Source organism: Erpetoichthys calabaricus, chromosome 1, assembly GCF_900747795.2.
Source record: "Erpetoichthys calabaricus chromosome 1, fErpCal1.3, whole genome shotgun sequence".
NCBI classification, from domain to species: domain Eukaryota; kingdom Metazoa; phylum Chordata; class Cladistia; order Polypteriformes; family Polypteridae; genus Erpetoichthys; species Erpetoichthys calabaricus.
The window spans coordinates 279629907-279645128 of record NC_041394.2 but is presented as its reverse complement, the minus strand read 5'-3'; the positions used below and the strand labels follow the sequence as shown (position 1 = coordinate 279645128).

Below are 15222 nucleotides of genomic sequence, written 5' to 3'. Positions count from 1 at the left end.
GTCATTGAAGGAGGTACTGATACACATTAGCATTCTCCTTGGCATGTAGCTGTATGAGCTGTATCTTTCTACTGAGGAAAAGTTATATCGCGATAATTATCCTACCTGGTGCAATGCTAGAGAAAAGTCATAAAGATAAAAACTGTGTTTTTTTTTCTTCCCATTTCATGTTTCTGTAAGAAGATCGAATCAATGCCATACTATGTAAGTGCAAAAAAGTTATCTTTGAGTGGCACTAAAACCAAAAAAAGTCTGTATTACCTCTTTATTTAACTTGCCAGTCTGTCAGGTAGCTTGCAGTGCTGACTGCCCTAACATAAAGACAGAATTCTATGAAATACAAGTATAATGTTTTTACCTGCATTGTTATCAATCTTTAATTTAATATTGTTTTTTTGTATCAGTATGCTGCTGCTGGAGAATGTGAATTTCCCCTTGGGATTAATAAAGTATCTATCTATCTATCTATCTATCTATCTATCTATCTATCTATCTATCTATCTATCTATCTATCTATCTATCTATCTATCTATCTATCTATCTATCTATCTATCTGTCTGTCTGTCTGTCTGTCTGTCTGTCTGTCTGTCTGTCTGTCTGTCTGTCTATTGTGGTGGATGGCCAGCTAAATATTCCGGACCTCACCCCCAGGCCGCCAGGTGGAGCTCTCCCGACAGCATGAACGTTCCCCGAATTCCAGCAGGGCCTCATGGACTTTGTAGTTTGTATGCACAGCCCTGCTGGATACCATGGGGGCCACCAGGAGTCGCTGTAGGGAGGTTGTTGGACTGTTGTGCCCTATAACCTGGAAGTACGTCCTGGTCACATGAACAGGAGAAACAACGTGTTTCCAGGTTGAAGAGAAGAGACTTTTACCCTGACCCGGAAATAATGAGGACTTGTGGATTGTTGGACAGGAACCACTTCCAGGTCAGGGGGTATAAAAGGACGCTGGGAAAGCCCAGACATTGAACTGAGCTGGGAGGTAGGGTGTTGAAGTGACTGGGAGAGGAGGATTGGTATTTGTAGAGTGTTTATTGAGTATATGAGTAGTGTGGAGTGGAGGGTGCTTTGTGCACTGTATTATCATAAAATAAATAAGTCTTGGACTTTTACCTGGTGTCTGGCGTGGTACCTGAGGGTGCAAGAGGTCGATAAAAGCCTCTACTGCTACACTATCTATCTATATAATGATTATCCCTACCCATTATTCCAGTTTGCAGTATCTTCGCTAATTTATGCATAGAACGCAACATAACCACCCAAGTAATGCATGGTGTCAGTTTTTAGGTAAGATAGCTGCTATGGAGGACTTTTTGCATGTCAGAAGCAAATGTGTACAGCAGCGTTTTTTAACTTTTTTCTGTGGTGGCACACTTTTTGTAACCATCCCCAAACATCCCAACACCATGATGCTTCTTTACACACTTTGGGTTCAGTCTTTCCCCAGATTGATGCTGAACATGTTTCTCATTTGAACCAACTAAATTAAACTTTTGTCACTGAAATATACTTTTGGAGCAGCTCTCCTCAGTCCACAAAACATGCTCCTCAGCAAAGGCTAGTCTAGCTTTTTTTATTCTTCTTGCTGTTGAAAGGCTTGTTAACTCCAGAGTTGACCTTCAGTCCCAATTCTCTCAGACAATGAGACACTGTAAGTCAAGAGAAATTCTTAACTATTCCATTGAACTGATGAGCAATTCCAGCTGCTGTGTTGAACTGAACCCCACAGAGAGTTTCCAGATCTTCCTGTTTTCTCGTGCACCCATCTTATGAGGGCACCAGCCTTTTTTTCGAGGCTTGAATGACTTTGCCTCTTTGTACAGCTTCAATATTCAAGTTACTGCACTCTTAGAATAACAAACTTCTCTTCCACTAGCTGAAAGGGTCATCTCATCAGCCTTCATCTGAACAACCCAACATCACAGCATTTCAGTGACCCTAGAGCAGCTCACCATCTTGCAAAAAGCCTACCAAGGCTGGCTATTTGGTTGGTGTTGCCTGGTATTTCAAGACATTTCCAACAACTTGTTCTCTGATTTTGATTGCTGACCTTCTTCAATTATCTTGTTTAAATCATTTATTTTGTGATGTGGGATAGTTTTCACTGATGAAATATGATTGCAATATGTCTCTTCTATTCATGTTGAGATAACATTCAACTCGGATAAGCAGTGACTTTGTAAATTACAAAAATGTAATTAGTTCTCTAATTTTGATTGCTAGTGTATGTGAGAAAGCTTTGCAGCCCCCTCCTACCATTTTCCCATGTCCACTCTTTCATACTGGTGCCAACAGATTATTTATTTGTGGAGCATCTCTTCAGACAAACCAGATATGGAGGGACCTTTCAGTTATAGAATAGAATAGAATAGAATATCTTTTATAGGCATTGCATTGAGAACAATACAACGAAATTTAAAACAGCTCTCCCAGAGATGCACACATCCTCACACATACACAGATAAAAAATCTGATTGGATTTGTAAAATAATGTAAAAAATTATAATTATCCATCTCGGGCAGTTGTTGTTGCATGATCCCGATTTGTGACAGGGATTCACGACTGTACCGTATTATGTTTGATCAACTCAGGTGAAATTTCTAAAGTACGATCAGAATAACAACAAACACAAGAGCTCTCAACCACTGTGTCTGTGCCCACTGCCATCATAGGTGTCCGTCTTTTAAAGAACTCGTCCCACATCATGTGCCGGTTTAATGCCCCTAGTGTTCCAGCAAGTCTTTGCCAGCTGGGAAACCAACTTTAAAAATGTTTCTGTACCTACATGTTTACTCAGTGGTGATTGAAATAGACAAAATATGAATGATGTATTATATATTTATGAACATATACATGGCAGAGCAGTGCAGGAGTATATACTTTGTAAAAGAAAAGGTTTTCATTAGTAATACAGCCTGTTAGAGATGGGCTGAGTTCTCTTTTAACACAGCTCATACCTAGCTTATTGCTTAAAGAACAATGAAAAATACATTTTAAATACAGAGCCCTTCAATTGTCTGGCCACCATCCAGGGCTGCTTCATGCCCTGCCAACAATCTTGAATTGCATCAAGAGGGTTAGAGATAGACTGACTGATGACTGATATTTAATGCATACCAGTTAGGGCTAAAAATTGCATATTTTAAGAAAAAGATAAATAAAAAGATGGCAGAAGATGTTGATTAATAGCCACACCATAGAATATTAACTTTTTTGTTTCTAAAAAGCAAACTTCATTAGTTAGAAAGAGTCCAATTGAATAATAAATGCACATCTTTATTCTCTCATTCTCTATTATATCTCTTCATTTTCCTTCTCAGTCTTTATACAATAGTCTGCTTGAAGAGGCACTAACTTTTTCTGTTTTGCTCTCGTACGTCAGTTTTGACAATTGCAAATCAGTGCATTACTGCATATATTTTTATTTCTACAACAAAACCTAACTGAAGCAAACTTAGCATCATTACATGCATATCACCAACATACCCCCCCCTTGCCCATTTTCTAGGAATGATGAAAAATTAAGAAGTTCCTAGTATCCCTTTTGTAACTGTTTATTAATGACCCAACACAAACAGCCCAGATTAATTCAGGTATACTTTACATGAGTCCTCAGAGTGCATTTTCCATGATTGCATAATGAGTTTGTGTTGCTAGTTGCTTTAAAACTGAGTGTGAACTCATTTGGACAGAAGCCAGCCCAAGGCCTTATGCTGTATGCTGAGCAGAAGTCAAAAGAATAATGAGCTCGCAGCTCAGTCTTGATTAGCTCTCCCTCTGTCCGTATTGGGGAGTCAGTTTCTTGTTAAACTGACATCTAGCATTTCTTCTTAAAAAAGAATTCTCTTCCCACTGATAGAGTTGCTAACCACATTGATATAGGTGTTTTTAAATGTATTCAAAGTTTTTAAAACACTTTTCTTAAAGTGCCTATTCTAAAAAATGCAGCATTCAGTCCAGCCACAACTCATTTGATTTTAGCCGATAGTTTAATAGGAAAATGACCATTTTGACAATAGCATCAAAACTCACACAACTTAAAGAACAACTTCACACACAACTTGAAGAACAACTTTAATGTTCAAGCAAGATAAGGAATAATGTCATACATACCCCTGCTGAACGTGTTGGACCTCTTCTGTGGGCACCAACATTGTGTGCCCTCCTGGGGTCAGCACTCTTACTACTCATGCTGCTGGCATACAGTTCACCTACAAAAAATATGACATGGCGTAAATTCTCAGAAAATTATTTACTTCAGTGTTGTGCAGCATGAAGTTTGAATGCAGTTTTATTAGTAGCCTGTATTGTTGGAAAGAAATGTGCTTTGCCCTGAACATAATCATTATTGGTGTATCATGTAACATCAGTACTCTACTGAGAATTTCTTCACTTGGACACTCATAACAGAATAATAAAATGTTATTTGTTTAACAAATTAGTATGGACTCAGTTCTCCACACATTTTTGCTACACTGAAGTACTGTTAACTTTACAAATGAAAATGAATTTGAAGTTTGATCAATAACAAATAAATACAGTATTCTCTTTATCCAAATTCAAGTGAAGAACTTTGTTTCTGGGTGCAGAAAGAATTATCTGCAAATTAATATCAGCAAAACCAAGGAACTGGTTATAGACTTTCACCACATCCAAGACCCTCAATGTTCAGTCACTATTCAGGAAGTGGCTGTAGAGGTGGTAGAGCAGGTTAGACTGGTCTCATAACAGAGAGGAACTATATCAGAAAGGGCAGAGCAGGCTGTTCTTTCTTAGGAGACTGTGTTCTATAACTCTGAGATGGCCAGTGTAAAGTTCTACGCTGTGCTGTGCTGAGCTGGTAGAATCACTTCAAGAGAGGCCCACCAAATCAACAAGCTAATAACAGGGCAGGCTAGGTTATGGGACACACTCTGGACCTCCTTGAGGTTGGAGCAAAGGATGAAATTGTTTGCTGTTATGAACAATGCTGCACATTCTCTCTGTGACACACTAACACTGAGGACTTTCAGCCAACAAATTATTCAGCAGAAGTGTGTCAAGAAATGCTACTGGGGCTCCTTTATAACAACAGCAACATGTCTGCATGATGTCTCACTGGGACTGTGACTGCCAAGTTTTCTTACCTTTTAAATTTTCTTCCATTTTACTCACCCTGGGATGTGTTCAGACCATTGTGTGTGTATATTTATTTAATTAAAGAGCTTATGTAAAAAGCTAAATTTCCTCCCTGGGGATAAATAAAGTTCTATCTATTTATCTATATTATACACTTTTGTAGTTAAGATGCCCTTATTCATTCTGAAATAAAATTACAGTATGTTTATTTCAGGAGTACAGGAACTGCACCCACTGTGTCTCCCTCTGGCCATGGTGTAGACCAGTGATACCCAACCGGTGGTTCGCGAACCCTATAAAAGGGGCTCACGAAAAAAATATTGTAATGGCAGCAAATTAAATCCCAAACGTAAAAAATATAACAAAATATTAAATGTAGGCAAATATATTCACAGTACTATTAATAATACAATAATAAAAATGGGTCAACAAATCAATTAAATGTTAAATTCATGAATATTATCTCAGTCACTTGCGCATTGCGACGGAAGATTCCATAAAATTGTCGAGTCGAGTCAGGTAACAATCTGTAACACAATGAGACGCTACGCTGCTGGTGATGCGTGTACATTCTCGTATGATCCGGAAACTTCCAATTTAGCGAACCGAGAACCCCGAACATGCTTGAAGGAACGAAAATAACGTCTGCTGATATAAAAACGCCGCGATCAGACAAGGGAGAGTAGAGTCGAATTGAATCGTACGACACGCTTAAGAACCATGAGTGATTTTAATAAGATAAATTGGTAGTGCATAGTGTGTGTAAATAAATTACGATAAAGACTTTTTACTTAAACATGCGCACGTCGAACGTGAAAGTGAATAATTATTACTCCATAATTTTATTATGGATCGATGGTTAAAAAACGGGTAGTTTTATCAAGTCTGACAAAAAGCTGGACGAGCAACCAATTGCTTCTTCTTCTACTTCAGTCCCTGATTTGGTACCAACACGGTGATGATACTGAAAGTTGTAGTGAGACTGAAAGCAAGGAAAAAATTGGCGGACATAGTAAGACAAAAGAGAAGAAATGAAAATATGACAGCGACTATTTACGAATGGGTTTGTATTTTACCGGGGATGAGTCAGAACCTCAAACACTTTGTGTAATTTGTAATGAAGTCCTGGCCAACAGCAGTTTAAAACCATCACTGCTTTGTAGACACATTGAAACAAAATGTCCAATGTACAGGGATAAATCTGTAGTATATTGTAATGACTACACAGGGGGTTCACCAATTTATTCCGGTATTTTTGAAGGGGTTCACAAGGAGAAAAAGGTTGAGAATCGCTGGTGTAGACTGTAGAAAGATACGACTCCAAGAATTGTTCAATTTAGGAACCAGAAGTTATTATTCACAAAATTGTGACAGAAAAATATATATTTTTATGGATATAGAGGTTGAAAAACCAGACAAAAGACTGAACCAAACTAGGAAATTAGGTTCAGAAGCAAATCAGGTAAAAAACAAGATTCAAAGGGCAAGGCAAGTTCAAACATCAAAGGCAGAGGCAAGGTCAGAAATTTCAATGCTAAATATAACAAAACTATATTAGAAGCATAAATGGCAATTTAATATTTTCTTTTCATAAACTTTAAGTTTTACTAACTTTTACATTTTTTTGTAATTTTTCCTATCGATTTTTAGGTCTATGGAAACAGACTAAAAGGGTAAACACTTCTCAGGCTCTTTCTTTATACGATCAGCAACAGACTGGTGTGAGTTGTAGCCACTGCTGAGTAACCAGACAAGTTTGAAAAAGAGAGCCCAACAGAGGATTCATTAATTTGTTTCTGCATGGAAGATTTGAATGCTGTAGTTTCTTTGTTAAGTAAATATGTTTGAATTCATTTTTTAATTACTCTTACTGACTTAGGGCTGCTGAGAGATGTAGCCTGTCCAGTACCAGTGGGTGGAAAGAAGGAACTAACTCTGCTCAGGATGACAAGATATGTTAAGCAACCTAACATGCACATGTTTAGGATACAACTGGAGTATGTAACTAATACAAAGACGAGTCAAACATCTAAACTCAAAACAGACAATGGCCAAGTAAATTAAAGTGTTGCATAAGAACATAAGAAATTTGACAAACGACAGGAGACCAATCATTCCATCAAGGTTGTTTTTTTTTTAGCTAATGGCTAAGCTGTCCTAATATCTCATCCAGATTTTTCTTAAAGATTGACAAGGTTTCTGCTTCAACTACATGCTTTGGTAGTTTGTTCCAGATTCTCAGAGCTCCTTAAGTAAAGAAGTACTTCGTGGCTACAGTTCTAATGGCACATCCCCAAATTTCAATGTTAACCTCTGTGTCACTTCATACGGAGTTGAACCAAAGAGCCTGGTGTTATTATGCTCTTGTGTAGTTTTAGCAGAAATTTGCAGAATTTTTTTTTTAATGGTGTCACATTTTAGGATATAGAATACATGCCAGAGCGATTTTGGAAAAATGAATGGCCACTGATCGAGCTGTTCAACTAAAAAGGGTTACAAGTAAAGAAAGTAAATTATATGGGTTAAACAGGAAAATGCTGTGATATAGACCATACTTAAGAAGTAACTCCCCTCACTCTCTGTGTGGACAGCTGGATAGTTGGGCTAAAGACCCAAGAAAGTCCCAACCAGAGATGGGAATGTTGCTAGATGTTTCTGAGATTGGCTAGTGGGTTGGCTTTTGTAGTGTTTCCTTGACTTGTACTGGACGTGACATTTTTAAAAAAAATTTGTATTCTGTTACTGTGTTCTTTGGTTTTATCCATTTTATGTTTTGAATATAAACATCATTTTGATATGGCTTGACCTTTGCTGATATTTTGTGTCATGGGGCATTTTGAGCTCTCAGCTGTTAAAGGGCTCTATGAAGGAACACACCACCAGATATAAATGTGTATATATATATATATATATATATATATATATATATATATATATATATATATATATATATATATATATATATGTTAATTACATGCTGCTTACTCTATGTAGTATATAGTGATGGACAACAAAAAATATTTTTGTTCACGTGGAACGGAGATAACAAAGTTTCTGATACAATAGGGTCAATAGGAACCAACACCGGACAACAGCAAACAGTATCGTAAAGTCCATGAAAAAAAAATCTCACATTACTTGTGTCGCATGTTAAGTCATCCAGTCATATACTCACAACATGCCAAACACGTTTTTTTTTTAAAAAATACCTCAGAAAAATGCTATGGCGAACAAAAATGAAATATATTCAGGAATGCTTGAGCATTTAAATTGAGACCCACCTCTCCACCTCATTCATTGGTCAGGAGTACAGCTCAGTAAGAGCTTATTGGTTGGCTAACATTGTCCTTCATATGATATGAACAAAAAGCACAAACTGAGAGACGTGCAAAACCAAAGTTAAAGAAAAGCAAGTAAAAAGAATCAGGAAGAGAATATACCTCTGACTTGTGCACATTCAAGATGCCTCAACAAGCAGAAGGTCAGTACAGTCGTGTAGTTTCACAGACCACCTCTCTATAATGCCGAGGTACTCCACTTGAGGCTCACAGCAGTGAATATAAACTGTGGAGACTGGCTCGGACATAGACAGGCAGACACGCTCAGGTCACCCAACACACGTTTATTTACAATATTATTTATAAAGTTCAAGTACCCACAAACCCCAAAGTCCTGGCCACACAACAATGCCTTCTCTCTCTTCAGGCCACCTCCTTGCCTTCCTCCCGACATCATCTACCTTCCACCCGACTCTTGTCTCCGTCTGAAGGGAGGCGGCCCCTTTTATACACAACTGGATGTGCTCCAGGTGCTCCCCGGCAATCTTCCACCGGCACTCCCCAGTGTGGCGGAAGTGTTGGCTGCATACCCGGAAGCACTCCGGGTGTCCCCTCTTTTCTTCCCCCCAGCACTTCCGGGTGTGGCGGAAGCGCTGGGATCCAGGGTCTCCAAGGCATCAGGGCACCCCCTGGCGGTGGCCACGGGCCCCTACAGGGTAGAGCTTCCAAGCCCTGTACCCGTGGCCCCCAATACAACCAGGGCGGACGCCCCCTCACGTTCTGGAGGAGGAATGAGCCCTCCTCCTGTCTTCCTGGGCATCGCAGCCGGGCGTGAGCCCCGTCCGGGTGCCACAAAACGTAATGATGAGAGGAGAGTTGTTCATGTCTGTCTGCATTCCATTTACCTTCACAAGAGCATTTTCCAGAAGTGTTTTATTTAACAATTTATTTACTTGGTAAAAATACATTTTTTGGACATTGTGAGCATACAATTGAATGACTTGATATGTAGATTATATGACATGAGTAATGTGAGATTTTTTCATCAACATTTTTGATATTGCTTTCTGTTGTCCAGTGTTGGTCACCATAGATGTCTGTTTTATCAGAAACTGTTATTTCCAATCTACATGAAAACACAAGACTGAAAATTTCTCTTGGCATCACTAAACACTACATGGGGTAAGTCACATACACAAAAATGCCATTTTGGGTGGAGTATTCCTTTAATAGATTCTAGTAAATGAATAATATTTTCAGATGATAAGCTTTGCCAAGAATTTTCGGAGGAAACTTAACACGCCTCTCCCATACATTAATTTCTTGCAGACATGCCAAATATTTAAATCTTTGTCAGTGATTCATTTGTAGGCTAAGAAGCAGTCTCTGTGCCCAAACCACAAATCTTCAAAATTGTTTATTTAAAGTATTCAAATTTAAACTAATTAAATCCTCTACATTTTTCAGCTCACTGTCACTTTTAGTTCATCATCCTATACTGCACACTTTCAGACTGTAAAGACACCTGCGTACTCACCAACAGTTGGATCCGGTCTTGCCGACTGGGATCGTGCCTGCCTGCACAAGCTGCTGCCATCGTTGCCCTTTGCCAGTGTCCTGGGCAGAGTGTACGCTGGGTGAGTCGGTGTGCTGCTGCTCTGAGCCCATGGACTTCGAGTAGGAAAGAGTACAAGAGGGGCTTCTTTTTCCCTTTAGTTTCATATAAACAAACCAATTGTGCCAAATTAATATTTGCTATCATAATCAAAAACAGAAAAAAAAACATATACAGTGCAAATATGGAAAATAATAAAGTACTCCATTGTAGATGGTGGATTGATTCCATCTAATGCAGAACAAAGGCAACACGTTTGTAGCATTTGCATGAGTGAGGTACCAAAGTACCAAAAGTATAACTGTGTTATAGCAGAGAAGAAGTTGGCAAGTTGTCCCTACAGTAATGTCTTAAGTACATTGAACACAGGTTCAGTTTTCTTTTTCTTGAATCTAGACTTAATACATAACTGACATTATGGCTGCCTGGAAACTAAAGAAAGATGAACAGAGTTTAACATTAATTTATTTCATTTTGTGCTTTTGCAGTTTCTAATCTTTGAAATACTTGCAGCAAAATGAGTAAAACACGTTCAATGTACCGTATATACTCGAGTATAAGCTGAGGTACCTAATTTTACCTACAAAAACTGGAAAAACTTATTGACTCGAGTATAAGCCTAGGGTGGGAAATACAGCAGCTACTGGTAAGTTTCAATAATCAAAATAAATACCAATAAAATTACCGTACATTAATTGAGGCATCAGTAGGTTAAATGTTTTTGAGTATTTATTTCAAAGAAAAACATTATAAACTAGCTCTGTAAGTGGAGAAGAGGGTCAGCAAAAACAATATGGTATCTTGCTTGCTTGCTTGCTCGCTCGATCTCTCGTGTGTGTGTGTGTGTGTGTCTGTCTGTCTGTCTGTCTCTTTTTCTCTCTCTCGTGCGTGTGTCTGTCTGTCTCTCTCTCTCTCACACGTGTGTGTCTGTCTCTCTCTCTCTCTCTCTCATGCATGTGTCTGTCTCTCTCTCGCGCGTGTCTGTCTCTCTCTCGTGTGTGTGTGTGTGTCTGTCTCTCTCTCTCGCGTGTGTGTGTGTGTGTGTGTGTCTGTCTCTCTGTCTCGCTCGCTGCACAGGGAATGCACATGGAGAGACTGAAGATGTGTGGAAATCATTGGTGCGCACAAACCGAAAGGGAAACTGGCTTGTTCATATACCGGGGGACCTGACTCGAATATAAGCCGAGGGTGACGTTTTTCAGCACATTTTGGGTGCTGAAAAACTCGGCTTATATTCGAGTATATACGGTACTTGCAAAGTAAATTTGAAAGGGCATTACATCAAAACCTGCTAGTCATTTGTTTTTCTCTTCTTCTTTCCTCTCATTTGTGTCATAATGTTCTGAGGAACTGCCAACACTTAATGGAGAATTCAGTGAAAGAACTGTGAAAGGGCAAAGCTGATGGTGGTAAATAAGAGTGATATGATTAAATTAATTTTTTAAACACCCAAGGACTGTATCATTAAACAGTGTAATATTATTTTATTACTCACATGTTCAACTTTAGGTTTGCATTTATCAAGCATCTTGTATAGAAGGAACAATGGCAGCGCGCTTAGACACTGCGGCTGTGTGCTCTTAGACTCAAGAGTTTGTTTTTTTCACCCTGACTGGATAAATACATGTATAGCCGGCAGGATCTTTTATCTATCGGCGTACGGAGCGAGAGTTGCTCGACATCCGATTTTCCATAATATTCCGGACGACATCGCACGGACACCAGGCTCTCCATGGATTACAATCCCAGCTTTGAGGAGCCGGCGGCGGCGCGAAGAACATAAACAAAAGAGGGGGTGCCGAGGCGGCATGCAAGCGAGGCTAAGGAAGTAGCCACACAAACCACCGCTTCAAAGCATTTTCTCCTCAAATGTGAGGTCTTCTTTTATCTATCTATCTATCTATCTATCTATCTATCTATCTATCTATCTATCTATCTATCTATCTATCTATCTATCTATCTATCTATCTATCTATCTATCTATCTATCTATCTATCTATCTATCTATCTATCTATCTATTATGTACATGGAACTGGTCGCATTGTCATTTCAGTGTGAAAAAGATCAGGGTACCATTTGTTTAAAGTTTATTATTACTCCACCTGTTGGCATGTTTCAGGGTATCACGCTTATACAGTCAAATATGGAAGTGTGATGAGTTTCTTATGGGGGCCGATTTAAGGGCATACAGCTTTTGTAGGGGGGAGAAAGAGAACAGTTGTTCACACACTTTACGTTTCCCTCCTCCCTAGAATGGAGGAACACTGCCTGGAAGAAGAATAGTGACATCACTTTTACTCCGCCTTCAGCTCCACCCCTTCTGGCCCAGAAGAATAAAGGGGCTCTGTGACAGGAAATTGTTGTCAACTGACCAACAGACCATAGAGAGAACACAACGGGCCCTCCTGAAATTGTTTTTCTAAAAACACAACAACGTTTGGATTGTTCTCTGCATTTCTTCCTTTTGCCTCAACACAATGGCAGTTAAAGGGGTTTCCCAGTTGAGACACCATGACTTTTTCCATCTTTGCATTATTCTCAGAACTCAGTAACTCACGTCATCATCCTAATCCATTTCACATCAAATTGGAAATAAATAATTACCTGCCCATTGAGCAGACAGCCATTCTAAGATAACTTGTATGATATGAAGACAATGATGGACAAAAAAGGGTTAATTTAGTTGAACACGTCAAGAATCAGAATCAAAAGTAGGAAGAAGATGTAAGCAACAGCTGATCATAAAATTGAAAGACAATCTAAGCAAAACCAACTGCAAAAGGGCCAATCAAAGACAAAGTTCATAAATCAAAATCAAAACAAATGGAAAACAACCAAAGCAGAGTTTGACAGTTCTATAAAACTGACTTAGACACACTAAGAAACGGTAAAGAGATGATTAAAGAAATTGATTAAGAGATCTTGTAAAGAGATTGATTAAACAATAAAGCCAACATTGTGAATTAAATGTCCTTTCAGAGCCTGAAGACATTGTGTTAGACTAGCAGCTGTAAACTGTCACATATTGAATCAGTGAGATGGGAAGGCTTTATTCCACTCTGGGAGTCTGCCTTCTCGTTAAAAAAATGGACAGAAGAATTCGTATTCATAATAATAACAAGATACTTTTGTATCTTTTTATGTGTTTTATATTATTGCTGTGAGAAGTTTGAGTACTTAAATATTCTTTTGAATATTCACTAGAAGAATGAACATAAAGGGCTCAACTTGTTTAATTAATTAAGCTTTCCATTTAGACCAGTGTTGAGCAATGTCTGTCCTGGATGGTTTTTATTCCAACACATTTGCCAAATTAGAAGCCAGTCCTTGCCAATATCATACCTTATTTCTATTTATGGCTTGTTAGTGTTTTAACTATGCAACATCAGGTCATTCTTATCTCATAGATTTTTTTCCTCTACAAGGATATGATCCAAATGAGTTGAAGTCTAAAACGGATGAGTAATTTTCAGTCCTTCACTTTTAACTTTCTCGTATACAAAGTATAGTGAAAGTATTGTAATTGGGGCGGCATGGTGGCGCAGTGGGTAGTGCTGCTGCCTCGCAGTTGGGAGACCTGGGTTCGCTTCCCGGGTCCTCCCTGCGTGGAGTTTGCATGTTCTCCCCGTGTCTGCGTGGGTTTCCTCCGGGCGCTCCGGTTTCCTCCCACAGTCCAAAGACATGCAGGTTAGGTGGATTGGCGATTCTAAATTGGCCCTAGTGTGTGCTTGGTGTGTGGGTGTGTTTGTGTGTGTCCTGCGGTGGGTTGGCACCCTGCCCAGGATTGGTTCCTGCCTTGTGCCCTGTGTTGGCTGGGATTGGCTCCAGCAGACCCCCGTGACCCTGTAGTTAGGATTCAGCGGGTTGGAAAATGGATGGATGGAAGTATTGTAATTGTCCAAAGATTCAATGTCAAAATTTTGATGAATCTCGACATTTTAGATCTCCCTGACTTTCTCATGTAGGAAGTATAAGGAAAGTATTGGAATCCTCCAAAAATTCCATTTCGAGATTTTGATGAATCTCCCTGAGTCCAAAAATACCATTTTTGGAACTATGTCTGAGTGTCTGTCTCTGTGTGTGTTTGTGCGTGTGTGTATGTAAACACTATGACGAGTACACTTTCACTTAGGTCAACCAGATTTTGTATAAAAGTATTAGATACAAAATGTAGATTTCTATCAACTTTTGGGCTATTTCCGCTAACTGGAAGTGGTACTTTACCATTTAATCATGCACCTCCAGAGTCTGATTTATTCAACTTTACTTTTATAATAATTGTTCAATATATTATTAATTTGATTTGATCTGTTGTTGATGGTTCTTTAATGTGCATAATATAAAAATATCATTGTCTTACGGTTTACTCCTCAAATATCCATCCCCATATCTGAGTATACAAGAAAGTCTAGGGGAGACCACTCCCGATTTTTTGTCTTCAGTTTCCTTCCAAATATTTTATTAAACTAGATAGCTTACAATGAGAAAATGGAGACAAGTTAAACAGATAACTGCTGGTTCCTTTGTCATTTGCATTTTATTGCTAATAAGGAGAAAATCAAAGAAGTGAATGCAGCCATTTTAAGACTAAAATAAGAAATTAAGGGTTCAGCATCTTAACAAGTGATACAACTACAATGAAGCATCAAAGTGACGCTTGAGCAATAAGTGCTTCATCAGCAATAATTGACTCTTCATGAAGAAACTGGTTTGGAACAAAAACCTGAAGCCACTGTGGCCCTCCAGGACTGATGTTGCTCATCCCTGATTTAGACCAAAATTTTCAAGCTTACTCTGTTGAGAGCCAGGTATTTTTTCAACATTCCTAAATTGAACAGGTTAAACAATGAATTAGCCACTTAAATAATATTTTAGGTACTACTATATTGTGATGGATGCTCACCTTTTAGAAGATAAAATGTCAGGGACAAATCATGTGGTGCACTGCACTGACTCCATATGCAATGAGCAGCTGATTTTAATATTGGAATCAGGAGATAGAGTGAAATGCAGGCAAGCAAGCTAATGATGTAAACAATTGAGAAATAATTTAATAAACTAAGCCTAGACTGTAAGAAAAAAAATTGTAGTGGTAAATGAGGGCGAGAAGATTGAAAACTAAAATTATGCACATAACTGGGCCAAAATAAGAGGCACAAATCATAGTCAGTAACACAAAAAGATTTTCAAACCAAAGAGCATTCAA

At 38.7% G+C, this 15222-nt stretch overlaps 2 protein-coding genes across 4 annotated transcripts in view; both read right to left on the bottom strand.

Annotated features, from left to right (window-relative positions):
- The window catches only part of itpr2 (inositol 1,4,5-trisphosphate receptor, type 2), a 1448083-nt gene that overhangs the window by 189419 nt on the left and 1243442 nt on the right, over positions 1-15222 (bottom strand). The gene's annotated exons all lie outside the window — the stretch shown is intronic.
- LOC114662175 (prelamin-A/C-like) overlaps positions 1-15222 on the bottom strand; it is a 264345-nt gene that overhangs the window by 36799 nt on the left and 212324 nt on the right. For all 3 annotated transcript variants that reach the window (XM_051930054.1, XM_051930055.1, XM_051930050.1), the window contains exons 15-16: positions 9938-10110; positions 4118-4215 (exon numbers count right to left, since the gene is read on the bottom strand). In XM_051930054.1, coding sequence (XP_051786014.1) covers positions 4118-4215; positions 9938-10110 — 271 coding nt within the window. The remainder of the gene's footprint in view (positions 1-4117; positions 4216-9937; positions 10111-15222) is intronic.